The following is a 25,868-nucleotide window of genomic DNA, read 5'->3' on the forward strand; positions in this document are numbered from 1 at the left end:
GACCCTGGACCTCGTCCCAGCTCTGCCCTCAGAGCTTTGTCAAGTCATTTTCCTCCCGGTGCTGCAGCCCCACTTGTTCTAGAATTGTATGATCTTTGTAGTTCAGACTAATAACACTTAGAAGGTCGATTCGGTTTGGAGGCTTGTTCCACCCTTAAGCTGTTCATACAAGTATGACTTTCAGGGATTCCATATTGCATTTGAATCTAGTTTCAGACTCAACAATAGGAAAAGAGCTCATTAGTAAATTGATGGGGCTCTTCCAGTGAAGCAGCCCTACTCTGTTAAACCAGCAGGCGCTGGGAGGAGTTCTGAGGGCACTGACAGGGCTGGATAACTGAGAGGATGCAGGTGCATTAGTCTACGAAGCCTCCTGCACTTGTCTCTCTTTAGAGCGGGAGGCCGTGGCATCGTCTGTGAGGGGACCTGCCAAGCCGGTCACAGGCTCACAGTGCCAGCAAAAATCATAAGCAAGCCCTTTGGGTGGGCGAGCTTTCTAAGGCAGCTGTCAAGTGGATTGTGGGAGGTTTTTTTTTTTTTAGGGAAAAAAAATCCCTTTACCTGATTTCGGGAGAGTGAAAGAGAGGGGTCGGCAAATGCAGCCTCAGTGGACAGAACATAGGTAGTCCAGGGCCCAGAGCAAAATGCACAAAACGTGTTCTCTGTTCATCTGGGGAAATTGGGCTCAATGACCCAAAATATGGAAAGGACATGGAGATGCTTGGGATGGGGGGGCGGGTGTGTAGGTGTACCTTTGCGCACTCAGGATTCCCTAAGGGATCGCTGCCGTACTGCTGGTCTACATTTGTCCCTAGTAGGACACGACCTGATGAAACTAAATAGAGAACCCTCTTCGCCATCTTCTGCTTCTTTGCAGACTTTTGCACACAGCACAGAGAGGTGTGTGCTTTCTGGGGCCCTAGGCAACCCAGAACTTTCTTCCCTGTAAGGGGTTTGCTGGCCCTGTTCTACCAACCTGCTAAAGCAACTGAAAGCTGGCTGCAGAGGCTGCAGTCTTCACATAGAAGTAAGAAACGGGTGAAGCGCTTTCGTCCTGGTTCGGCCGCTTACAACAGAGGTGACCCTGAGCAGGGAGCCCTCAGGAGCTTCCATCACCTGCTTTGCTCAACGGGGATAAGAACTGGCTGAGTTATTCCTGCAAAGTGATTGGCCCGGTGCTAGTTCATAGTAGGTGTTCAATGAATGTTATTATAACTGTGATTATGATTAAACACATCATGTCAGCAGTAAGGCATCAAGATAATTTCCCTAAATCATGAAAGCCAGACTAAGATTGGAGCCCTTTCAGAATCCTCAGAAGGCAGAGTCATAAGCTCAGGCCTGGAGGGAAAGAAAACACCAGATATTCAAGATACTAGGGGGTAGGAGAGGGCATAAAGCACGATGGTCCGCACCCTCAAGGAGGTTTGTATTAAAATGAACGCCATGGACAACTCGTAAGGGGGTATTTAGACTAGAGTAGCCTGAAGAGGTCAATGAAAGTGTCCCCACTGCTTGGGCTCCACGGAGGCTGACCAGCTCATGAGCTGCAGGGCAACCCTTTCACTGCCGCCAGTCCCCACAGCCAGTCCTCCTGCCTCTGTCTCCCTGGCTGGCACTGTCACCCACGGGGTGACGAAGCACCACAGAAAGAGCATGGCATGGACCCAGTCCTGTGGCTGTGTTCTAGGTCCGGGTCTGTCACTTCCTAGCTCTGTCACTTGGGGTAGTTCCTTAACCCCTCTGCGTCTCTTTGCTCATCTGTAAATTAGGAAAATCCTGTGTCTGTGAAGATACATGAGATAACATAGGTGAACACGCCAAGCACAGTGCCTGCCCCAAGAGGGGAGTCCCACCTTCCTCCCGTCATCTGGCGGGCCCGTCTCGAGGCACAGGTCACGCGTGGCAGTCTGGTGTGGACACCATACCTCCAGGCGGCCAGGCCTGAAAGCACAGGGGAGCTCCCTGCTCCTCACATTTGGGGACAGAAGTTGAAGGCTCCCTGCTGGCCCGCCCTCAGGCCACGGCTACCAGCCTGGAAACCACAGGAGCCTGGGGAAAAGCAAACAGCGGATCAAGGCGGCCACCACATTTACCAACCCGGAAACCCCCCATTTACAAAGAAAACTCAGCATCGTCACAAGTTATATCCCCCTCAGGGAAGCCAGGTGGGTTTTTCAAGGTACTGACTGGGTCACCGTTTTATTCCTCAATCAGTTTTTGTCGCTAATGAGCCAGAAGCCCGCCATTTCTTCACAGAAGCTCTTGAATTTGCAAAATTCATTTGGAAGACCCAGGGAAAGTGGATCTGAGCTCTCTGCAGTGTCTCCCCTTCACCTTTCTCCTTCCTGGTTTTCTCCCTTTCTCACAACAGTGTGAGGATGTAGAAAGAAAGGTGGTGGCGAAAGGAAAAGAAAAAGCACAGGCGCGGAGTCTGAGGGTGGAGCCGGCAAAGTGTACAATGTAGGAGGTGGGCTGGAGGATCCCGAAGGTGACACCACGCCCTCCAGGTTTTGATTCCACATGCCCTGGGGCCGGTGTGCCGGGTTTCCTCACTCATTCACAGCCCATGAATGTCAAGTCCGAGGAAAAAGGCAGCAGAGTCTCCCTGTGGGACCCTTGCTTCCATCCCAGCCCCAGTTCTTACATCCCTCCCTGATTTTCTGCTTCCACCTCTTTTCATGAAGTCCTTACGGATTCTAGAATGTGTGATGTGACTCTAAGGCTCCCCCCACACACGGAAAGAAACTGTGACAGAAAGCCATGGCCAGGATTTCCTGTGAGTAACAGGTCTCGAGGAAGATGCCCCAAAAGGAAGCCGCCAGCCCGTGTCGACCTTGACCGCACAGCTGAGGCATCTGAGAAATGCGGTGAACTTTCCCCTACTCCCTGGGGTGTAAGTGCTATACATCTCAAGCCTAAAGCAATATTTTTTTTTTGTAAATACATTTTAATTGATACCTGGTACCATCATCGAATAGATCCTGGCCTTCAGATACGGCCTTCAGTGATGTCAGGGCAAAACCCGATTTTGTTTGAGGGGCAGGGCCTGTGCTGGGGGGCGGGGCGGGAAGACCCGTCACTGATACACCAGCAACACGGCTGGGTGGATGCATGTGTAACACTCTTTTCCACGGGGAAGGGCATTACTGTAGGAAACTTTGTTTTCATTATTCCTTGTTTCCTGCATGATATTTGAGCTTCTGGGAGGGGAGAGAGAAGAGAAGATGATGGACTTGAGAAAAGGAATATCTTCACTCAGACCAGAAACCACTCAGGAGACACCAGGTTTCGGTAAACAGGAGATGGCCCAGATAACAAGGGAGCAGAAGCGTCCGGAAGTTAAGAAAGTTGCAAAAGGAGGAAGAAGTGTGGAAAGTTAGCCCTTCAGATAAGGCAGAGAAGCCAGCTGAGGAAGGGCAGCTGATAACGAGGGCTGATAAGATGAAACTGCTCCTTCCATCTGAGAAGAAAAAAGAAGTATTCCATGTTCTGGAAATCCCAGCACAGGAGGGCAGCGTTTCAGGGCAGGTGAAGAGCACACTGTGGCTGGCTGGACCCCTGCTGGCTGCCCTTGTGCCTCTTGACTGTCCAGGGACCTTGCCAACTGGAGCAGGACAGCAGTCCTTTCTCCTCCGCCCTCCTTTTTCATCAGTCAAAACTTACTCATCTGGTGTCTCTCTCTTGATTCAATAACCCTGGGTGATGATGGGTTAATTAGTAAATTGAATCTATTCCAGTTCGCTAATTGACTCCTGTGCCACTTATTTGAGAATATTATCCATTAATAGCCACTTCTTGGCTGTTTGATAACTACTGAATTATTTAATATCTCTGGGCCTCCGTTTCCCTCAGATAAAGGAGGTGGACTTAATAATGTCTAACAAAGAGGTGATATGTGAGTCGGGCCTTGGTGTGAAAGTGGAAGGGGAGGGCTCCAGGGTGCCATTTTTAAGACAAGGTAGGAGTGGAGGAAGGATGTCTAGAGGAAATGAATGGAGCGGGAACCCTGCCTGGTAGGCTGCAAGCAGAGCATTATTATTGCTGCATCCTCGCGGGGTAAGGAAGAGCCATGTGGAATGTCCCAGAGGAGCCCGAGCTTCCTGTGATGTTTATTAATCATCCTGATGACAGTAGAGAGCCTGCATTGATTAAATTCACTAATGATCCTAAAGTGAGCAGGGAAGTCAGTTCCAGAAAGGATGGATTTATAAGGTGCGTGGTAATATTAGTCAGCTCATCTTCATGACCAGGCTGGCAGCAAATGAAATGGATTTGCCGTGGATGATGGCAGTGAGGCACACCTGAGAGCAAATGATAATGAGCCCGGCTCCAAGCTAGGAAGCTGTTATTTAGAAAATAATCATGGGGCGCCAGCTCTAAAGTGGAGAGTGAAAAATAAATTAAAAACAAGCTTAAAATAAACTCTCAGCACAGGTCACAATCTCTCTCTCAGCACTTTTGTCGGCAGTTGATGGGGGTAAGAGAACATGAAAGGCAGAGTAGGGAAGAACTTACAAGTGAGGAGACTCACATGTTACAGGTGAGGAAACTGAGACCCAGAGGGGTTAGAGGTGACTGACTAGGTCGGGGGCAGCCAAACTCTGCCACACTGGTCACCACTCTGTCCCCTGCAGGGGTGACAACAGATGACCGCGCCTTCGGATGACCTAAATGTAACTTGAGATTCCCTCTCAACACAGCTGTGGAAGCAGTCTCCGATAACTGGGCTCATGAAATATTATCTCCGCATCTCTAACTTTAGTCAAAGAGTTAGACACTGGCAGAGCCACGACCAAAACCTAGATCTCCTGATTTGTCTCTCGCTTTCTTCTGCTCTCTAAGTTCTAAACTCTCAACAGACAACACTGATGAGAACTCAAAACCCAAACACTAAAAAATCAGAACTGGCTCCGTAGCCAAGATTCCCACCTTGGTCTCCAAGTTAGTTTGAGGTCCTCACACAGAATTAAAAAAAAAAAAAAAAACTCTGAAACTATATGCGCAGTGATGTTGGGAAGACACTCAGAAATGTCAGTAATTGGGGGCCAATGAGTTTTCGGCCTTTGGGGAATAACAAAGCATTAAAAAAAAATCCACCAAATGCGGGTCATGAAAATTAAGCTTCTGTCGCAGGCGTTTGAAGAAATTCATAGCCTTGTTGAAAATTCCCTGAGACGGATTCACGTTTCTTCTGCTGGTCCCCCTCTCGGGGCGTAGAGTGGATTTCGTCTGTGCAGATAAAGCGGTGTGGAAGGGGTGCCTGCATGTGGTGGGTCTGTTTGGTCAGGTTGGGGCCTGGACCTGGGGAGGAGGAAAGACTGGCTTTGGCAGAAACCTGAAGTAGGTGCAATTGGCCGGTTCTCAGTTCCTTTTGTCCTTTCTGCTTCCTCTCCCAGCAAGCCTCACGCTGGTCCTCTGAGTCCCAGGGCGGTGATGTGGTGGGCGTGCCATAAGGCTGTGCTGGTCGTGTCACACAGCTCTAGGGGCTCCTTTCCCCTTTGGGAACTCAGCAACTCAGTAAGACCAGTCCCCTTGCAGACTCAGAACCCAGCTCCATTTCTCGGGTCTTTCCTTATCTTTCCCAGTCTCCCTTGGAAATCTCCCTGCTATGCGTCTGGTCTGACTTACATCCACATGGGCCCATGGGTCACTGCCCAGGAGTGTCCTGCAGAGACACCCATTAGCCTAAGTGAACGAATGAAATGATAGAAAATCCTAGCATGTGCCGAAAGAAATCTCTTCTTAGGTACACCCTTCAGTGGAGCGTTAACTACCTCGTACGTTGAGGGACAGTGATATTCACGTGCTTGACCAGCCATAATCACAGAGTTAGCTACCAGGATCCCTTAAATGCATCTTTAATTTGTTCAGCTCTTTGCACCTTGCAGCGTCCCGGCCCCCATGCCATAGAGCTAAGGTCTCTGGTGCTGGCGTCAGTCAACTTGGGTTTGAATTCCTTCTCTGCCACTTACTGGCCATGCAGAGTTAAGCAAACTGTCTAAACTTTCGAAACCTGTTTTCTCATCTGCAGAACAGTTTGGTGGATAGGATTAGTGAAGCTAGTGCATGTGAAGCACTTAGCACAGGGCTTGGAGGATAGTCAGCAATAAATGTTATCTGCTGTCGTTGTTGTTTGTATTTCACAATAACCTGTGAGACAGGAGAGGTGGGTATTAATTACCTCCTTAGTCCTGGGAATCCACGGATGGGCAGAGAGAAGTGGTTTGTTCAAGGGTATGTAGTCAGTACGTGCTAAGGCTGGCATTAAACCTGAGCTTTCTATGGAAGACTCCAGAATTCTTCCCTCCTCTTCGTGTCCTTGTAGCTCTTATGCAGCACTTAGCCACATACGTCTGCATCCCCAGGCTGCATGTCTGTGGCACATACATGAGCTACACTAGTTTTTTAACTGGCCAAGATACGCAGATAGTATCAAACACAGGGTGTGCATGTTCTAGCATCACGGTGCAAGGCCACCTCTCCAGGTTATGGAATTGCCATCTGACATAAAAGGAGAATGGAAATTTGCCCTTTCATTCAGAGCCACCATCATCACCCTTCTCCAGTCCCACAGACAGATACAATGATCATATTATTTGCCAAGTAAGCTAGTCAGTTTAATCATAAACAAAAACAGCTGCAGAACCAATGCAGGAGCCCAGGTGATGCCAGTCCTTGGGATCCTCTAGGTCTGTTACGCTGAGGGCCCAGGGCTGGATCCAGATTTTGTGGGCCCTGAGCTTATTCAGTTTTGGAATCTTCTTTATGAAATGAAACAAAAGTATAAATTCAGAATTAGGTATAGGAAAATTATAGAAATGGAGACCAGATTAGTAGTCGACAGGGGTTAGGAATGGAGGAGAGGAGAGAGGAATGAAAGTGCTTAAAAAAGGGCAAAAGGAAGGACCCTTGTGGTGACATATACACAAACCTGCACATGGGATAAAATTGCATAGAACTAATACACACACAAATGAGTAGATATGAAATCGATGAAATCTGAATAAGATCAGTGGGTTGTAGCAATGGCACTTTTTTGGTTGCCATATTGTATTACAGTTTTGCAAGAAGTTAGTCTTGAGAGAAACTGAGTAAAGGCTACATGAGCTCTCTTGACATCATTCCTTATGACTGCATATGAATCTACAGTTATCTCAAAACAAAAAAAATTAATTTGGTAAAACTGAATAGAAGTAGGACCAGATAATCTGGAAAAAAAAAAAAAGTACTAGACTTTGGAAGGGCTCTTGCTAGTGAGAAGCTGGAACACTGGAGCTTCATTGGCCTCATGGTAAATCCACCTCTGGTCAAAAAGGCAGCAGACTGACAGAGGATGAGGCTTAGTAGGGACGTGAAAGCATTTCAGGACTCACAAGTGAAGGTGTACACTTTCCAGGAGGATGTTACAACTACAAGTAAGGTCACTTGCTTTCAAATAAACACGAGATACTCACCCACATAAATAGGCTGACTCCACTCACTGGAGGGTCCCACCGCTCTGCACACAGAGCTCACTGCTGCTCTCACTTGAATGGAATACTCAGAAATACCATCAATTACGGAGATGAATGTATTGGTCGTCATTTTTTCTGTCTAAATGGGAAAAAATATCATTGTAAGAATCCCTGGACACGCAATTTAAATTGTGGCAATCATCAGGATGGGAGGTCGTATGTAAGTAATGTGACTCAGTATTCAGTGACCCATTTAAAATCAGTAAGACTCACGTCGATTAGTTTATTCTAGACCACTTCACTATGGAAGTGTTGGCAGTCACCCTTGGGGGGAAAGCTATGTAGTAACCAAAATAAATAAAACAGGCAGTTGTAAGATCTAGATGATCCATCCGGGTCCAACTGATATTTCCAGACTGAAAGACTGGAATGGCACATAGCAGAATGCATAACCTCCCTCATCTTGTCCCTGGATATTCTCTAATCACCTAACTAACAATATCACATGGCTTCTGCATTTTCAACAGGATCCAGCAAACTACGGTCTATGGCCAATCTGGCCTGCTACCTGTTTTTGTAGGGCCTGCAAGCTAAGAATGACATATATTTTTCAGTGTTTGAAAAATATAAAAAGAATATTTTGTGACTCATGAAAAGTACATGAAATTGAAATTTCAGTGTCCACAAACACAGTTACTGGAACGCAGTTATACCTATTCGCTTGTATTGATGGCAGAGCTGAGTAATTGTGACAAAAACGGTATGATCTGCAAAGCCTAAAATACCTACTCTCTGGCCTTTTACAATGAAAGTGTGCTGATCCCTGATACAGTGTCTCACCCCAAGCCAGGGCGCAAGGAGCAAGGGATGGAGGGGGCATAAGGAAGCAGAAAGAGCAAAAGGACCTTGAATCTAGGAAGAAGAGGGTTTGAATCCCAGTTCTACCTCCAACTAACTGCAGGGCAATTTCCTTGACCTCTCTGAGCCTCAGTTTTCTCATCTGTAAAATAGGAACCATACCACCTAATGGATTATTGAATTAAATGGAATTAACTTTGTAAAGCCCAAGTTTAAAGATATATTGGGTTGAATCATATGAAAAGTGATAATATTCACCAACCCATTTTTGACCTGCAAAAACAGCCATTTTGGGCAGTTCAACCTAATAATAAGCACTCAGTAAATGCCAATTTGCCGTAGGCAACACAGGCTAACATTGTCTAGTGTTGAGATGAGGCTGTTTTCTCACAATCAAACCCTTCGTGTATGTTCTCTCTACTGGTCAGTGTCCCCACCGTGCAGCTAATACCCCAAACCCGAGATGTGTCCCTGGCCACCTGTATCTTACCTACTCCTGAGTGTGTTTCTCCCTTCTTTGTCCCTGCTCCAAAACCACTGCCATTTTAGGTTTCATCATTTTTTGCTTGGACTGTTGCAGTAGCCATGAAACCGGTATTCTGTGTCCACATGTCCCCTCTCCGTCCATACCCAGCTTTCATGCTGCTTCCAAAATAATTCTGCGATTCTGCAGATGTGTTCACATTTTTCTATCAAGCTAAACACTTTAGTGGTTTCCATTGCCTATGACCATGGTTTTAAAAAGAAAAACCATTTATTTTTTTAAACAAAATCTTAGAATCATTCTGGGAGAAGTCCCAGTGTAAGAGCTAGAGTTATGATTCCAACGTTGGCCTTATGTCCAGGCTGACTAAATTACTGCCACTTGGCTGAAGGAACCATGCTCACTCATGCTGTGGAGTTGCTCCTTCTGCCTAGAACCCCTGCCACTCCAAGTGTGGTTGGAGGACTGGTGTGAGTCAGGAGCTGTTTATTGCTGATCCTTGAGGAGATAAATATAGAAATGGAGACAACACTTTGGGAGCTTTCTTAGCAACCTGGCATTGCCATGGCGTCCAGGACCAGGATCACTGGGCTTGTCTTTGGCTGTATGTGATTTTTCTAGCAAATCATTTTTATTGTATTTTACAGAAGTACCAATGTAGGGTGGATTAGAAATTTTAAAAAGAAAGCCAGTCTTTCACCATGTGTGCTTAAGTACATGGGGAAGTGCTGGCTAAAAGTCCTTCTCTGCTTCTCCCACTAAGCAAGTTTCTATTCATCCTTGAAGATTCTGTTCAATTCCCCTCCCCTGGGTGGAGGCCCTGGCAGCTTGCTTTGTCCATTCCCTCCTTTGTATCCACGTTGACATTGACGATGGTCAGGCAGCTCTGAGGCTGAGGGAGTGCATCCAGTAGACCAGGCCCCTTGAGAGCAGAAACAGTAGCTATTTAGCTCTGTATATCCCACAGAGAAGCCAGATCGTAAATATTTATTAACCCGAATTGAATTGAATTGAATTTGTAAGGCAGAAGTTTGAATCCTGACTTCTATTCTATTCTTGCTTTGTGACTTTGGGCAACTTACTTAATCTCTCTGTGCCTCACTTTGCTGTAAAATGAGAATGATCATTACATAATAGAGTAACTGTGAGGATAATAAAGCATAATGCATAGTTGATGCTCAGTAAATATTGACTTTCATTCAGTTCCTTTCCCCTTGAACTTTTTGTCCATCAGGACTGAGGAGGCAGTTTTTTTTTTAAGTTGTGGTAAAATGCACACAACACAAAAGTTACTATCTTAACCATTTTTAAATGGCACAGTTCAGTAGTAGAGTACAGTCACATTATCTCCAGCACTCTTTTCATCTTGCGAAACTGAAACTACTCCTTAAACAAAAACTCCCCATTCCCCCCTCACCCCAGCCCCGCAAAGCACCATTGTCTCCCCATTGTCTTGATGAATTGGACAGCTCTAGGCACCTCATATAAGTGGATTCATACAATATTTGTCTTTTAGTGACTGGCTTATTTCACTTAGCATAATGTTCTCAAGGTCCATCCATGATACAGTACGTGTCAGGATTGTCTTCCTTTCTAAGGCTAACAATATTGCATTGTATGAATAGACCACATTTTGTTTATCCATTCCTCTGTCAATGGACACTTGGGTTGCTTCCTTCTTCTGGCTATTGTGAATAATGCTGCTGTGAACACGGATGGACAGAGATCTTTGAGACCCTGCTTTCAATTCGTTTGGATATGTACCCAGAAGTAGAAAGGTTGGGTCATATGATAATTCTATTTTTGATTTTTGAGAAATCCCCGTACTGCTTTCCGTAGCAGCTGCACCATTTCACCAACAGTGGTGCTAATGAACTTTTATCTGATCCATTGCATTATTTTCAACCAAAAGTAATAGATCCTTTCAAGACAAAAATCCAGTAAGGTTTGTTTTATTTTCATAAAACCCAGGTAGATGGGGTTCCAAGGGGTAACCAGCGCAGTCACTGACAATAATTTTTTAAATGTCTCTAAAAGAAATCTATCATCGAATATCAGAATGAGCTGAAGCATTACCTGAAAATACCCTTTCCTTGTGTTGTAAATTTTCACTTCGTAATCAAAGCAATGGACCGGAAAAGCAGAAACTGGTTTCTCCCATTGGATAGAGAGACAGGTTCCTTCAATCTCTGCTGTGACTTTTGCTGGAGGATTTACTCGATCTAGGTTAAAGAACCGAGAGGTCGGTGATCACGGCTGGTAAATCTAATCCACCCACATTTCCCAAGGCATCTCTAAGCTGTGTCTTCTCGAGTACTGTACGCCAGGATTTAATCTACGAACCTGCAAGCCACAGGACTCCAGCGGCTCACATCTGACTCCCGTCTTGTGGTGCTAAAGGAGAGATCTCTCCCGTAAACCTCAGGGATTCCTACTTCAAAGGGCATCGAATGGTTAAATGCCTTTTCCTTCAGCTGACTGCAAGACCCAGCCCACCATCCATTTTTACTTCTGGAGTTGGACGGATCTGAGGACAAACCTGATCCTGGAGAGAAAATGCCCTGGAGCCTCCACTAAGCCCTGCTCTGTGAAGCAGGTGTGTGGCTGGACCGATTATTTCCTCTTCCTGGGCCTCAGTTTTTATTTCATTTTGTTTTGTGGATCTTGTTTTGGTTTGTTGTGAGGATTTAGTTTTCTCTTACAGAAAAAGAACGGATTGGGCTAAACTTGTCTTTACAAATAACTCCACAGTTCTTTCCCCTGAGATCTCACATGATTGTTTTATGGCCACTTGATGTGGATAGAAATTATCTCTGAGTGTCCTTGTCTTAAGTTATGTGACTTAGATCTCACAGTTACTGAGTCATAGGGACGAGCTAAGAATGGGGCCCACTGGCTCCAGAGCCTACCATCCCCTAAGCCAAAACATTTTTCATCAAAAGAGCATTTATTTCTTTTAGTAAGCTGAGAAATTGGTCTCAATAAAATGAATATCACACAAGAAAATGCCCATGGTCTGTCCCAGGCTGTGTCCATTGGTGTCTTAATATCATTGTTTCTCAGGTCCCCCTCAGCATTTTTTATCACCTGTTTTCATGAAAGTGATATTTTTAGGTCATCTAAGTAATACTCTATCGAAGAGAATTATATAATCTCTTTAGCAAGTGCTGTGATTCTTTAAACAAAGTTATACTCCGTTTGATACACATATAGATGATAGAAACAGATACAGATGTCCCATGCCAAACCACGTCCTTTGAACAATCACATTTTGCATATTTAATGGATACTTAGGCCAGGCACTCTTCTAAGCACTTTATAATTATCAACATACTTAATTGTCACAAAGACCTTGTAGGAAGTATTGATTTCTCCCCATATTTCAGATAAAAAGACTGAGGCCCAGAGAAATGACCAGCTTGTCTAAGGTCACTCAGCAAGTCAGTGGAGGAGCCAGGACCCAAGTCCAGGCAGCCTGGCTCCACAGCCCACGCTACTAAGCAGAGGCCACCACTGAAACCTTGAACATTCAGAACCAGAAATGTTATGTGAGAGGCTCCTGATGAGCTGCCTTAATACAAGTATCTAGGATGAAGGAGAAGGTCTTCAGTTTTGAGAAGTGAGCACGTGAAAGCTTAAATAATAGGCTTAGATCTGAGAACCACATGGTAAGGGGGACACTCTAACTCAAGAACACCCAGAGGAGAAAGTCCAGAAGGGTAGAGGATCATAAGAAGAGTGCATGAGAAATTGAGGGCCGGTAGCCCGGGGAAGAGGGACCTCAGGATGGGAAACCTGGCTGCCTTTGGATAGCTGAGGGACCATCTTGTGCGGAAAAGAATCAGACCTGCTTGGGGGTGGCACCAGCCCATCACAGGACCCATGGGCAGAAATGTTACCAAACCAGCCAGAGCCGCTGCGAGAGGATATGGGGTTCTTCCAGCAGTGAGTTTACTTTCCCTGGAGCGGTGATTGTCAACGAGGGGAGATTTTATCCCCTAGGGGACATTTTTACTGTCACAATTTGCGGGGGAGGAGGTGCTACTGGCATCTAGTAGGTGGAGACCAGGGCTGCTACTGAACACCTGGTAAGGCACAGGACAGGCCACACCCAGAGTTCTTTCGCCAAATATATCAGGAGCGTGGAGGCTGAGAAACCTTGACACTGTGGTTCTTAAGCAGCGGGCAGATGGTCACTTAGCATCAGACAAGTAGCTAAACAAGGTGATCCTTATAACCCCTCCCAGTGCTGAGATTCTGCGATTCGGTTATTTTGGCTTTGAGTCAAGCCCATCTTACCAATGGCATGAAGGGCAAAGAGCTCATCGAAAGGCTTGATCACAGCTTCCTCGCTTGAGCCGTTAACATACACTGCAAGTGAGTCGCGCCCTTTGCTATTGATAAAAGTCCTGGGAAACCAGCAGGCGATGTTTCTCTGCAAGGTGTCTTTGCTGTATTCTTGGCATTCTTCAGTCCAAGAGCCATACCTGAATTGGAACACTCATAAGTTTTTAAGGCTGGAGGAATCAACCCACTCGCGAAAGTGAAAACAGATACTAACCTATAGTAGAGAAAATACTGCGTATCCTCAGGGGCATCCTTGCCAACAAGCCAGGTGCAGTGAAGAGAAACTTGGTACGGCCGTAAGTGTGTGTAATTATTTGCCTTGGTGTTCGTGGTGCAAGTTAAATTCACAATTGAGGTTCCAGGAGACCCTAGATGGTCAAAAATTTTTTTTAGAAAGAGTGGATGTACGTATATGTATAACTGATTCACTTTGCTGTACACCGGAAAGTAACACAACAGTGTAAATTAACTATTCTCCAATGAAGATTTAAAAAAAAAAAAAGAGCAAGTCATTGCCATGACAGCTTCTGATTGTTTCTTTAGAAAGGATAGTGATTGGGGACGTCAAAAAGGGCTTCACAGAGCAGGTACGATTTGATTTGGGCTATGAAGTATAGGAAGGATTCAGAAAAGCAGTCAGGTGAGCCCAGGAAAGCGAGGGCTCCGAGGCAGGACTGTGCTAGTGTGTAGGCGTCATGGCTGTAAATCCACCTGAGAAGAGCGCAGGAATCACGTAGCGGGTGGTTGGAAAGATGTCCTGGAACCCAATTATGAGAGACCTGATTGGCCCAGATTTAGTTTATGACCCTCTGTCTTTTGAGCTGGGGAGGAGAAGCATCCGCAATGCTGGCAGGGACGTGCCAGCCAGCGTTGGCTGGGTTATGACACTGAGAAGTGATCATGGTCTTGGTGAGGATGTTGATGAGGTAAAAGGATACCGGGCAGGAACTGGTGACTGACAAAAGAAGAGAAAACTGAGGTGTTTGTTTTCTGACTTTCCTATGTTTACAAAGCCTGAAATATGGAACTGGACTCTTAGAGGCCTGCCTTACCTGGTGGGGCTCTAAGTTCCGCGGAAACCCAGCTGCTTGGCTGGAGGGAGCGGTCGTTCCATGGGACTGTCTGCACACTTGCTGAAAAGCCTTTATGAAGGATGGTTATGCGTCTGCTCTCAGTGTTCCTGGTTTCGTACTAAAAATAAGACTCACAAGTCACGGTATGCAAAGGGGAAGTGGCCTTGAGAGAACTATTTTAATCAACTAGGCGTTTTCTTCCACTTTTAAAATGGCACGTAAACACAATGCAATGAAATCGTTTTGCTAGAAAAAATTAAACCCACTGCTTCAAGGTTATGTCCTTATCCCTAAACTCATCAAGTTGTAGACATTAAATAGGTGCAGCTTTTTACAGGTCAGTTATATCAAAATAAAGTGGTTTTAAAAATGAATAAATAAATTACCCAATTCGAGATGTGTACATGTTTCAAAAATACATAATACAAATACAAAAATTAATTCTTCAAGGATACCTGAATAAATGCTTCTTATAAAAACAAACAAAATGTTACAGTGAAGGCTCCAGTTTCCTTTGACTACCATCTCTAGTTCCAGTCTCCTCCCCAGAGGTAACTTTTGACGGAAAATTCTCTAGAATTCCATATTGACTGGAATTTAATTTGTTTAATTTTATTGAGCATCTGCTAGGTACCTGGTGCTTTAATATATGCCTGCAGTGAAGTTGGGGCTCTGAGAGGTTAAGTGACTGGTCCACGATTCTAAAGGCAGGAAATGGCCGAACTGGGATTCGAACTTGGCCTCTTCGATTAGGTACCCTGCCCTCCTCCTCTTTTATTCGGCTTTTCTCTTCTGTTCTTTTGGCTATTTTAGAGGAAATTATATAAAACCAATATCTGAACCATTTTACCTCAGAAGTTACTACACTTGATTTTTAAGTGGAAGAATTGTCCCAAAGTTAAAATGTTCTGAGCTGCTGTTTAATGCAGGTGTGGCACTGGTTCTCAGTCATTTCAATAGAGACATTGCTCTACTGGGAATACAACAAAAAGCCCTTTAGTGGTTTTCTTTTTTTTTTAGTTAAAATTTCTTTGATAAGGAAAATGCAGTCAAAGTTAAAATTTTTTTTTTTTTTTTTTTTGCGGTATATGGGCCTCTCACCGCTGTGGCCTCTCCCTCTGCGGAGCACAGGCTCTGGACGCGCAGGCCCAGCGGCCATGGCTCATGGGCCCAGCCGCTCCACGGCATGCGGGATCTTCCCGGACCAGGGCACGAACCCGTGTCCCCTGCATCGGCAGGCGGACTCTCAACCACTGCGCCACCAGGGAAGCCCCAAAGTTAAAATTTAAATAAGGATTGCCATCAGAATAAACACTTACATCTTCTTCTTGTGGAGCATTTATTTTCACGTGATACCCTAGCTGGACATTTCTTTGTTCTTGATCAGTATTTGGTTCCCAGCGTAAAAGAACTTGAGCTAAATTGATAGCTTTAATGGTGAAATTGACAGGTGGGAGAAGTAAAACTGTAGATCAAAAGAAAAAAGCCACAGAATGTTTAATTTTACATAGCATTTTAAAGTTAAGTATTTTTTTGTGTAGTATAGTATTTTATTATGGCTATCAGAATGTATAACACTGAAATAATCTTGGGAAAAGTTTCCTTAGAAATGTTTTTAGCTCATTTTCTTTTTACTTTGCCCAGGTATTTGCCTATAACATCTACAGGTATTTTATTGAAATCTGAATATTTTACTATATCATTACTCAGTACAAGCATAATTTTCAAAGGGTCATTATCCATTAATGGACTGCAGTAATGTATTAGTTTGTGGGTAGCAATGTGTTTAATGACATGGAAGAAAATAGAATAGAAAATACCAGGTGCATCAAATATATAAGAAGTACTGTTTCACGAACCTCTTGTTTCTATTATAAGTGTACTCACATATTTGCATGTGTACTGGTTCATGATGTTAAAAGGATTTATTTCTTATTACGATTCAAGGTCAAAAAAACTTGTGAGCAAAATTACTCAAATAGGCATTTATAGAAAGAAAAGTGTTCTCTTCCCCCCGTTAATGAACTGCTCTCTAATGTTGCCTTGAAAATAAAAGCTTTCACAAAATAAAAGTTTTCATTTAAATTACAAAATCAATGCCTATTCTTTTTAGAAACCTTGGAAAGCACAAATGCTCAAAAAAGAAAAGAAAAATTTACCCACGCTTCTATCACCGAGAGTGACATTAACATGTGATACATTCATTATCTTTTTTCTTGGGTATATGTTTATACAACTTTATAATTTTGGCTAAAATTACAATATTGTACAATTATGAAACCTCCTTTACTACATGTGAGGATGTTTCCACTGACCTTTAATATTCAGTAGCCTTCCCTGACTCTGCCTCCACACCTGCCACATACAGTATTCTGAGGCTCTGTCTGTACTGCACTGCCCATTACGGTAGCCACTGGCCACATGTAGCTATTTTATTTAAATAAAATCAAATGTTCATTGTCTTCATTGCATGAGCCATATTTCAAGTGCTCAATAGTCACTTATCACTGGACAGTGCAGATACAGAACATTGTCATGGCCATAGCAAGGTCTCTTAGACAGTGCTGATGGGGGAACCACGTGGCAGTTCTTCTTTTCTTAAGCCCATTGATGAACAAGTTTCTGAAGCAAACCTACTGGAAGCTTCTTATTCATTGGTTGTGAGGACTTGGAACCATTCCCTTGCCTGGGAAGACGTTTCAAATACGGCCATCAGCTGCAGCTTTATTCTGAGTGCCCGTTTACGCACACTTGGAATATGAAGTGTGGGTAAACTGCAGCGTAAACTGTGCATCTCAGCCGACGTTGCTTTCTTAAAATAGAGCATGTTTAAAGAGTTTGTATTCTGATAAGAATAAATGTTCCATCCCTTTTTAAAAAATCATAATTTCCTAATTAATTATTATTTAGGAGAAAATAATGCTATCCTTTTTGTAATGTACTTTTTCTCAGAAAAAGAAATATTATTGAATTTAATAGACGGTGCTTACATTTTTTATCAGGAAGTAAGTCTACTTGCAGTATCACTGTGGCCCCCAAAAGAATCAGTGATGCAGGTGCCATGATGATGACATCCTACAGAAAACAGAGACAAAAATCCAAATTGCCACCTGTTGCCATTTTAAAGAAAAACTGGCAGCTCATTTCTAAAGAAAAATGTAGTCATTTTGCCATTTAACGAACATTTATGACCTTTCTGTTACGTGTTAGAAATACCAATATGAAGAAATCTTGGGCTTTGTCTTGCCAGTGTGGATCCGTAATCTGAGAGGCAGAATGAAGTGTAACTCGATAATTGTAATTCCAGTCTAAAAGCTGCTCCCATAAAGATGTTTATGGGGCACAGTAGGAGCAAAGGGACTTCTGAATTGAGTCCTAAAGGATGAACTAGAGTTCTTGACACACACACACAAGTGAGCACAGGCATCTCTGGTGGCCTTGCACACAGCCATGCGAAGCCGGAAGAGAAGAAAGAAAATAAGAGAGGATTGCTATTCAGCGGGAGACCAGAGCAGATCTTTGAACAGTAAAAGTTCTAGGCAGAGTTAATCAAATTGAAAGTAAATACCATTGCCAGTTTCATTAATAAGTATTTAAATATGAGCCAACATGACAAGAAACTTAAATCTAAAACAATTTTAATGTGGGAAAAAGAAAATTTGTATCACAAACCTAGAATGTGTGTGGTACTTTGAACTGTGAAGAGGCTGAATTTTTTGATGAAGCCAGAAAGGAACAGGCTATAAAAGAAAATGAAGACGTAATTAATAGGCCTGGAGAAGATAAAAACAATATTTCTATTTATTTGAAATAAGCATACAATGAAAAGGAATCTCGAGTAGAAAAGTTAGCATAACTCAAGTGTGGCCATCTGAAAAAGTGGTTAGGTCATTTCAGCAACTTTTTTTTACATGTGAAAGAAAAGAGTGGAGGATCTCTTGTTGGGAACTGTAGATTAGAAATCTTGAGTGTTTCCTCCAAAAATTTCGAAAGGCATTTTTCATATGAACTTAAAGAACAAAAGTAACATTCCACCTGCTGTGTGCTGCCCTCGCTTTTACAAAGCATTTCTTCCTGTTCTCTCTCATGAGCTACCTCCCATGCCTCCCCACCAGTGAAATGGTGTGTGGTTATTATCCAGTTTACAAGGGTGAAAAGGTGTCTAACAAGTTAAATAATTTGCCAAAAATCTCGTGTCTGGTAAATCATGGAACGTAGACCCAATCTCAGATCTTCCAACCATAAAACCTTTGTTCTGTACTAATTTAAATGACATGATTTTCAATTTAAAGATGTATTTAAATGGTTTGGTGTTTTCCAAACATAATTCTGGTAGAACCACAGAAGATAGAACTTGGCTAAATGGATACGTTCAGGAAGTACAGAAACCACGCTTTCTTCACTTTTACAACTTAACTTACTGTTATCACTGTTTAACTTGCTAATGAAATTAGTAAAATGTCACAACATAGAAAACAGAAACAGCATACAAAGCATTTAACTCCTTTTTCAAACAAACTTAAGTATTACTAATCAGAGTTATGCCGCTTTTGATAAAAATAATCCTGTTTCTTTCTTTCTGATGATTTCACACCATGTAGAAAAAGAATTTTTAAAACAACAGTGACAATAAAAGCAAGTATTCTTGTATTTTTAAAGGTTTCAATAAGTAAGAATGTTAAGGAATTAAAGGGAAGCATTAGTAATTTACTAAGCCTGAGAAGCAAAAATAAAAAATCGTTAACAAACAACAAAGATAGCTTCCTCTTCAAGTTTAGAAGCTGATGTCTTTGAAATGTCAGCATTTACGGAAATAATATCACATATGTTCTAACTTTGCAGTAATCGTCATTAACAGGAAGAATTCTAGGTCAGAAAAAACTGTAACATTGATATTCCTGAGTGACTTTTACTGCCTGGCAGAGTAAGTAGTAAGTTATAACCATACTTGTAAAAATAATAAATGTCTATCCTTTGCAGTTAAATTGTTGAAGTAATAAACTATTGAATGTCTCAATGGGGAGATAATTGAATATTTTACACAACCAAGCAGTCTCCCCTAGAATTTGCTGTGTGTTCTGCTTTTATAGCTGTTGAATATAGAATTATTTTTCAAATTTTCATTTGATCATTCAAAAATTTTTCAATGATTAATTTTTTGGCCATAAAACAGCCATACACTATTTTTCCCCATCTTATTGTGATATTTTCTCTTAAACAGGATGATAACTTTGACCGAAAAATGGTTGTCTTATAGGCAACATGAGATAGTCAAGTGGGAGTATAAATTTTACCAAGAATGACAATTTTTTGTGGACCAGATAAATTCCATACAAGGCTGGGTATTACTGGAGTTTTGACAATTGATCCCGTATTTTCTATAATTCTGTTTGCTCTGCTTGTTCCCTGAAAACACCTTCAGCCTTTGCTCATGTCGCCTTAATATTTCTGGTTCCAGGCATAGCAATCACCTTTACTGGAAAAACAGCTTGAATCTCTTGGGGTCATCTCTTTAATCCAAAGATATACTGCTATATAGATGTCAACTGGGTAATATTTCATTGTGCAATAGGCTATTTCGCTACCTTAAAAATATATCAGAATGACATGTTCAATTCATTCTTTTCATGGCTACCAATTAAAATCCAGCAGAAAACCGTTACATTGTTAAAATAAGATTCAAATTCAGCAGAATGCAGCAAACATGGGTTTCCAGGCTTCCCTGGTGGCACAGTGGTTGAGAGTCCGCCTGCCGATGCAGGGGACACGGGTTCGTGCCCTGGTCTGGGAAGATCCCACATGCCGCAGAGCGGCTGCGCCTGTGAGCCATGGCCGCTGAGCCTGCACGTCCGGAGCCTGTGCTCCGCAATGGGAGAGGCCACAACAGTGAGAGCCCCGCGTACCGCAAAAAACAAAAAAAACCATGTGTTTCCTACTTACGATTGTCAGAAATGTACGCTCAGGCTTCCCTGGTGGTGCAGGGGTTAAGAATCCACCTGCCAATGCAGGGGACACGGGTTTGAGCCCTGGCCCGGGAAGATTCCACGTGCTGTGGAGCAACTAAGCCCGTGCATCACAACTACTGAGCCTGCGCTCTAGAGCCCATGAGCCACAACTACTGAGCCTGTGAGCCACAACTACTGAGCCTGCGGGCCACAACTACCGAAGTCCTCGCACCTAGAGCCTGTGCTCCACAACAAGAGAAGCCCCTGCAGTGAGAAGCCCGCGCACCACAAAGAAGAGTAGCCCTGCTCCCCACAACTAGAGAAAGCCCACGTGCAGCAACGAAGACCCAATGCAGCCAAAAAAAGAAAAGAAAAAAAAAAAACACACTCAGTGTCTTAGAGAGTCCATGGGCTACCTGTTCGTGTGACATTTCACTGAGTCAATCTAAAATTTCTCGAGCGCTCTCTGACAATCTGGCTTCTAGTAGGTGTTATATTCTTTGAAATTTAGAGGAAACCAGAGCACCATCTCTTGCACTACAGGTGTTTCTAGAAAGTTGGGTGAAGTCCTGACAATTGGCAACAAATTTCCCCAGTGTTCCTGAGAATTCGTCAGATTCTACTGAAGTTCAGACAATATTTTCCCCACTCTCTTTCCCACATATTTTGCTGCCCCGGTACATTTGTTTTTTATAACCAAAGTTGAATTTACCCCTTTTAAAGAAACTTTTTGAGTCAACTGTGGTGACAGTGAACTCAAACTCAATCTCAGTGAACAGAAATTGAAAAGCAACTGAGAGGATTCATGGTCTGTTAAGCCCTTAAAAGTAGAGTTTACTTTTTACTTCGTCTTTTCTTTTTTCCTTTTTTTTCCTGTACAGTGTAATCAGCAATAAAACCTCTCTCTTGGGGGATGAAGAATAAATAAATAACCCAAGGTGTAGAATGCAAATGACATGTTTAGGTAGGTAGCTAGGCATGTTGCCTTACCCCCAAATGAGAAATCTACACATTCCTAAAAATACAAGTGGGTAACAAGGGCCATATATAAGGCAGGCAACTTTTTTTTTTTCCTGCTATGGAACTTCTGATTAATTTTCTGAAATAGTCCTAAAATGTAACTCAGGGATTCAGATTGTTGCCACAGTCATAAACACTTGTTAGCCAAGGCAGAAAAGGTGCTGCCACCCTGAGTATTTGGAAACTGCTGGCAGAAGGAGTTTGCTGCAAATCTCCGAGAGGTTGGATGTCTTCTAGCGAATTGCACGTGGTGCACTGTCATCCCACATCCACGCGTTCCCTTCCCCAGACTCACCCCCTTTCCTGGGCTTAGCTGTCTCCTGCGGTCCTCCTGTTTCCCACGACTGTACTCAGTAGCAGAAAGCCAGGACCACGTCCATCAGCCCCTAGCACAGTGTCAGGTGCAGGGCAGGTGCTGCACATGCCTGGTCCTATAAAGAGTAAAGGCAAATTAACACACAACCCTTAACATGTCAAGCCCTTTACGGTAAAACCTAGCATAGGGACAAGTTAGATGAGAGCACGGCAGGCTGGGAACATATAACAAGCCTGGTCTGTCTGGGGGAGGTGTGATACTTTTGGTAACTTGCCTAAAAATTTCCCCAAGCAGCATTTCAAGTAGTGAAAACAAATGAGGTGATTTGCATTCCAAAACTTTATTATGTTTGAAATGCAAACTTTGAACAAATAGCTACATACATTAACATATTTTTCAATAACTATGAAAGAGGGCATACCCTTTCACAAGAAGTAGAAGCTGTACCAGGTAATGGAATTTTCGGCCTGATAATTCATTAAATTGGGTATCAAATACAGTAATCAATATGGCTACAAAAGCAGTCATTTTACATGTGTTGATGAATTTTAGGCTAATAGATTAATAAGAGATTCAGATTTTTCTTTGTCTTCCTTTCTCCTTTTTTTCTTCATTCCATCCATTTCTTCTGTATACATGGAGATATGTTTACATTGCTTTGGGTGAAAATTGAATTACTGAACATAAAACCAAGTGAGATATTTCAGCAAGTTTTTGTACATTTTATATAAAATCAAACGATTTTGAAAAAATTGTTTGAAAATCCTAGAATCCCCTGAAGATACAAAAAACAGAATGCCTTCTGTTAGAGGCAATGCAATCATCTCCTTCTTTGTTGTTGTTGTTTCTTAATTTGTAGCCTTCTCAGTTAACTGAAACTTCCTCACAATATTGAGCTATTTTATTATATCCTGTACCCTATTTTCTAAATTCACATATTCCCTCAGAAATCTTGGCAGAATGCATGTTCTCATTTTAATCACTAAAGTATCTGCAACGGTGGGAAACAAACCTCTTACACAAACATCAACAAAAACTGTAGGTGTTATTTTAATGTGACTCACCTTCGCACGGATTTGCACACCTCAGTTACTTAGCCAACACACAGGAATAGAATGCTACACCCAGAGTCTATATGACCTGCCTGATACCATGTCCATAGCACCAGTATTAGTTCTGTCCCTGCTAGTAATAGAGTTTCAAGGGGTTTTGTTTTCCCCTTTATTTAAAAGTTGGCCGTATATTTATAAATCATTCTCTGTCACTTTTCCTATCCCCCCTCCGCCCCCACCGTGTAATGAAATCATTAGGAGGTGGAGCCCAGGGTATTATTAGAGAGAAAGAGACATTTGCTCACTCGGAGATGAATCAGCCTTGGATCCCCACTTACTGAGAAGTGCAGTGCCATGTCATCAGAAGCAGCCGCAGGGCATTGAAAATGAACCTTATCTCTGGGTGCACTTTTTGACTTAGAGACGGATCTCCTTCACTGTTTCATCATCGCAGCTGTAATGGTTAAAAACTCACAGCCAGTTTCCTTGAGGATGGGATGGCAGCAGGGCTACTCTAAGCAAATATTCAGGAGCATTTGTGAGCGGGCAGTTCTGGACGAGCCTTAACCGAAACTCCCAAGCACTAAGCTGCTGCCAAGTGAGGGATCTCTCTGGTCCTGATAGCCACTATCTGATAACTGTCTCATCTGCATTTTCATTCTCTTTCAAGATGCTTTGTTCTCTTCAGGAGTTGAAATGAACGTTTGCTCCTGGGTGACAAGGTAATCAGGTTTTCTCTGGGCACTTTCCAGCCCTGCGTTTCTGTTTTCTTTACGTGCTTCAGTCAACTAGGGTATGTATAGCGCCTCTGTTACTTACGCAATACCAGGCACATGATTTGACAGAAAAACGGGGCATCCACCATTCCCTACAAGCTGAGCAGCAATTCTCAGTTTTCTGGGGATGCATTAACCCTTCCCTGCTATGTTAGCAGGTCCTGCGCCCTCAGGGAAATGGGTGTGTGCCATGGCAGGGGGCAGAGGAGGGAGAAAGAGTCTCCGGGTGCCATCAGTTGCTGGCGTCGGTAGCCTGGACGCGCCCTGAACAAATTGAGACGGTGGCTGTGTCTGCACGCACCCTGGGACCTTCCCTTTTCTGTCATCTCCCGGTTCCCAGTGTAGCACCTCAGCTGTCCTCTCCTAAGTACCTTCAATTTAAGTAAACCTAGTTGGGTTTTCCTGTCCTTTGTTCCACTTCTGTCTGGGGAGTTTCCAGCCCACTGACTTGCAAAGCTGACTTTAAAAAAAAATGTTTCCCGTGTGTGAATAGACAACAGTGGCACTTAATGTATCAAGTGTCTGAGCCAGGTGGGAGTCTTTGCCTTTGCAAGGGGACCTCCAGGCTTAGCCCAAGGTGGTGAGTGACGGCAGGCCCTGAGAAGCCACTGCACAACTGGGAACCGAGGGGCCTAGGTCCCCACAGAGGAGACGCAGAGAGAGGTGATGGCCAGGTGAGATAAGGGCTTCAGTTTGTAAGATGACAGATGATTGGGACCCTCAATGAGACATCCTGCAAGTCAGTGAATGTCATGTGCAAGGACAGCCATTGGGATCCCCAAGGTAATTGTTTTCGCAGTTGCCAAAAAGGAACCAGATCAATTGTTATTAGATGAGAGACACCTTCAAGATGGCCGAGGAGTAAGATGTGGAGATCACCTTCTTCCCCACAAATACATCAGAAATACATCTACGTGTGGAAGAACTACAGAACACCTACTGAACGCTGGCAGAAGACCTCAGACTTTCCAAAAGGCAAGAAACTCCCACGTACCTGGCCGTGTAGCTGACAGGGTCTTGGTGCTCCGACCGGGTGTCAAGCCAGAGCCTCTGAGGTGGGAGAGCTGAGTTCAGGAAATTGGTCCACGAGAGACCTCCCGACTCCACGTAATATCAATCAGCAAAAGCGCTCCCAGAGATCTCCATCTCAACGCTAAGGCCCACCTCAACTCAAGGACCAGCAAGCTACAGTGCTGGACACCCTATGCCAAACAGCTAGCAAGACAGGAGCACAACCCCATGCATTAGCAGAGAGGCTGCCTAAAATCATAAGTCCACAGACACCCCAAAACACAACACCAGACACGGTCCTGCCCACCACAAAGACAAGCCTCGTCCACCAGAACACAGGCACTAGTCCCCTCCACCAGGAAGCCTACACAACCCACTAAACCAACCTTACCCACTGGAGGCAGACACCAAAAACAACAGGAACTACAAACCTGCAGCCTGCAAAAAGGAGACCCCAAATGCAGTAAGTTAAGCAAAATGAGAAGACAGAGAAATATGCAGCAGATGAAGGAGCAAGGTAAAAACCCACCAGATCTAACAAATGAAGAGGAAATAGGCAGTCTACCTGAAAAAGAATTCAGAATAATGATAGTAAAGATGATCCAAAATCTTGGAAATAGAATAGACAAAATGCAAGAAACATTTAACAAGGACCTAGAAGAACTAAAGATGAAACAAACAATGATAAACAACACAATAAATGAAATTAAAAATATTCTAGATGGGATCAATAGCAGAATAACTGAGGCAGAAGAACGGATAAGTGACCTGGAAGATAAAATAGTGGAAATAACTACTGCAGAGCAGAATAAGGAAAAAAGAATGAAAAGAACTGAGGACAGTCTCAGAGACCTCTGGGACAACATTAAATGCACCAACATTAGAATTATAGGGGTTCCAGAAGAAGAAGACAAAAATAAAGGGACTGAGAAATTATTTGAAGAGATTATAGTTGAAAACTTCCCTAATATGGGAAAGGAAACATTCAATCAAGTCCAGGAAGCACAGAGAGTCCCATCCAGGAAAAATCCAAGGAGAAACATGCCAAGACACATAATAATCAAAATATCAAACATTAAATACAAAGAAAAAGTATTAAAAGCAACAAGGGGAAAACAAATAACATACAAGGGAATCCCCGTAAGGTTAACAGCTGATCTTTCAGCAGAAACTCTGCAAGCCAGAAGGGAGTGGCAGAACATATTTAAAGTGATGAAAGGGAAAAACCTACAACCAAGATTATTCTACCCAGCAAGTATATCATTCAGATTCGACAGAGAAATTAAAAGCTTTACATGCAAGCAAAAGCTAAGGGAATTCAGCACCACCAAACCAGCTTTACAACAAATGCTAAAGGTACTTCTCTAGACAGGAAACACAGAAGGAAAAGACCTTCAAGAAAACAAGGGAGAAGACTCAAAACAATAGAATTAGAAATGAAAAAGGAGAAGTAACAACTGACGCTGCAGAAATACAAAGGATCATGAGAGAATACTGCAAGCAACTATATGCCAATAACATGGACAACC

The 25,868-nt window shown here is 43.3% G+C and overlaps 1 protein-coding gene across 7 annotated transcripts in view; it reads right to left on the reverse strand.

Annotated features, from left to right (window-relative positions):
• The window catches only part of IL5RA (interleukin 5 receptor subunit alpha), a 37,246-nt gene extending 12,778 nt beyond the window's left edge, over positions 1-24,468 (reverse strand). For 3 of the 7 annotated variants that reach the window (XR_004528606.2, XM_004323635.4, XM_073787576.1), the window contains exons 1-9: positions 22,891-23,269; positions 21,480-21,615; positions 17,210-17,294; positions 15,539-15,684; positions 14,199-14,337; positions 13,361-13,514; positions 13,099-13,286; positions 10,876-11,021; positions 7,458-7,596 (exon numbers count right to left, since the gene is read on the reverse strand). Coding sequence is in view for 6 of the 7 variants with exons in the window: in XM_004323635.4 (XP_004323683.2) it covers positions 7,458-7,596; positions 10,876-11,021; positions 13,099-13,286; positions 13,361-13,514; positions 14,199-14,337; positions 15,539-15,684; positions 17,210-17,282 (985 nt within the window). In the remaining variant the exon portion in view is untranslated. Of the gene's footprint in view, positions 1-5,915; positions 6,154-6,595; positions 6,765-7,457; positions 7,597-10,875; positions 11,022-13,098; positions 13,287-13,360; positions 13,515-14,198; positions 14,338-15,538; positions 15,685-17,209; positions 17,295-17,891; positions 17,960-21,479; positions 21,616-22,890; positions 23,271-24,322 lie in introns of those variants that run through there. The other 4 variants (XM_033865301.2, XM_033865303.2, XM_019947774.3 and 1 more) reach the window with 4 other exon arrangements.
• Between the last annotated feature and the right edge of the window lie 1,400 nt (positions 24,469-25,868).

This window comes from Tursiops truncatus, chromosome 10 (genome assembly GCF_011762595.2).
Source record: "Tursiops truncatus isolate mTurTru1 chromosome 10, mTurTru1.mat.Y, whole genome shotgun sequence".
In the NCBI taxonomy this organism is placed as follows: domain Eukaryota; kingdom Metazoa; phylum Chordata; class Mammalia; order Artiodactyla; family Delphinidae; genus Tursiops; species Tursiops truncatus.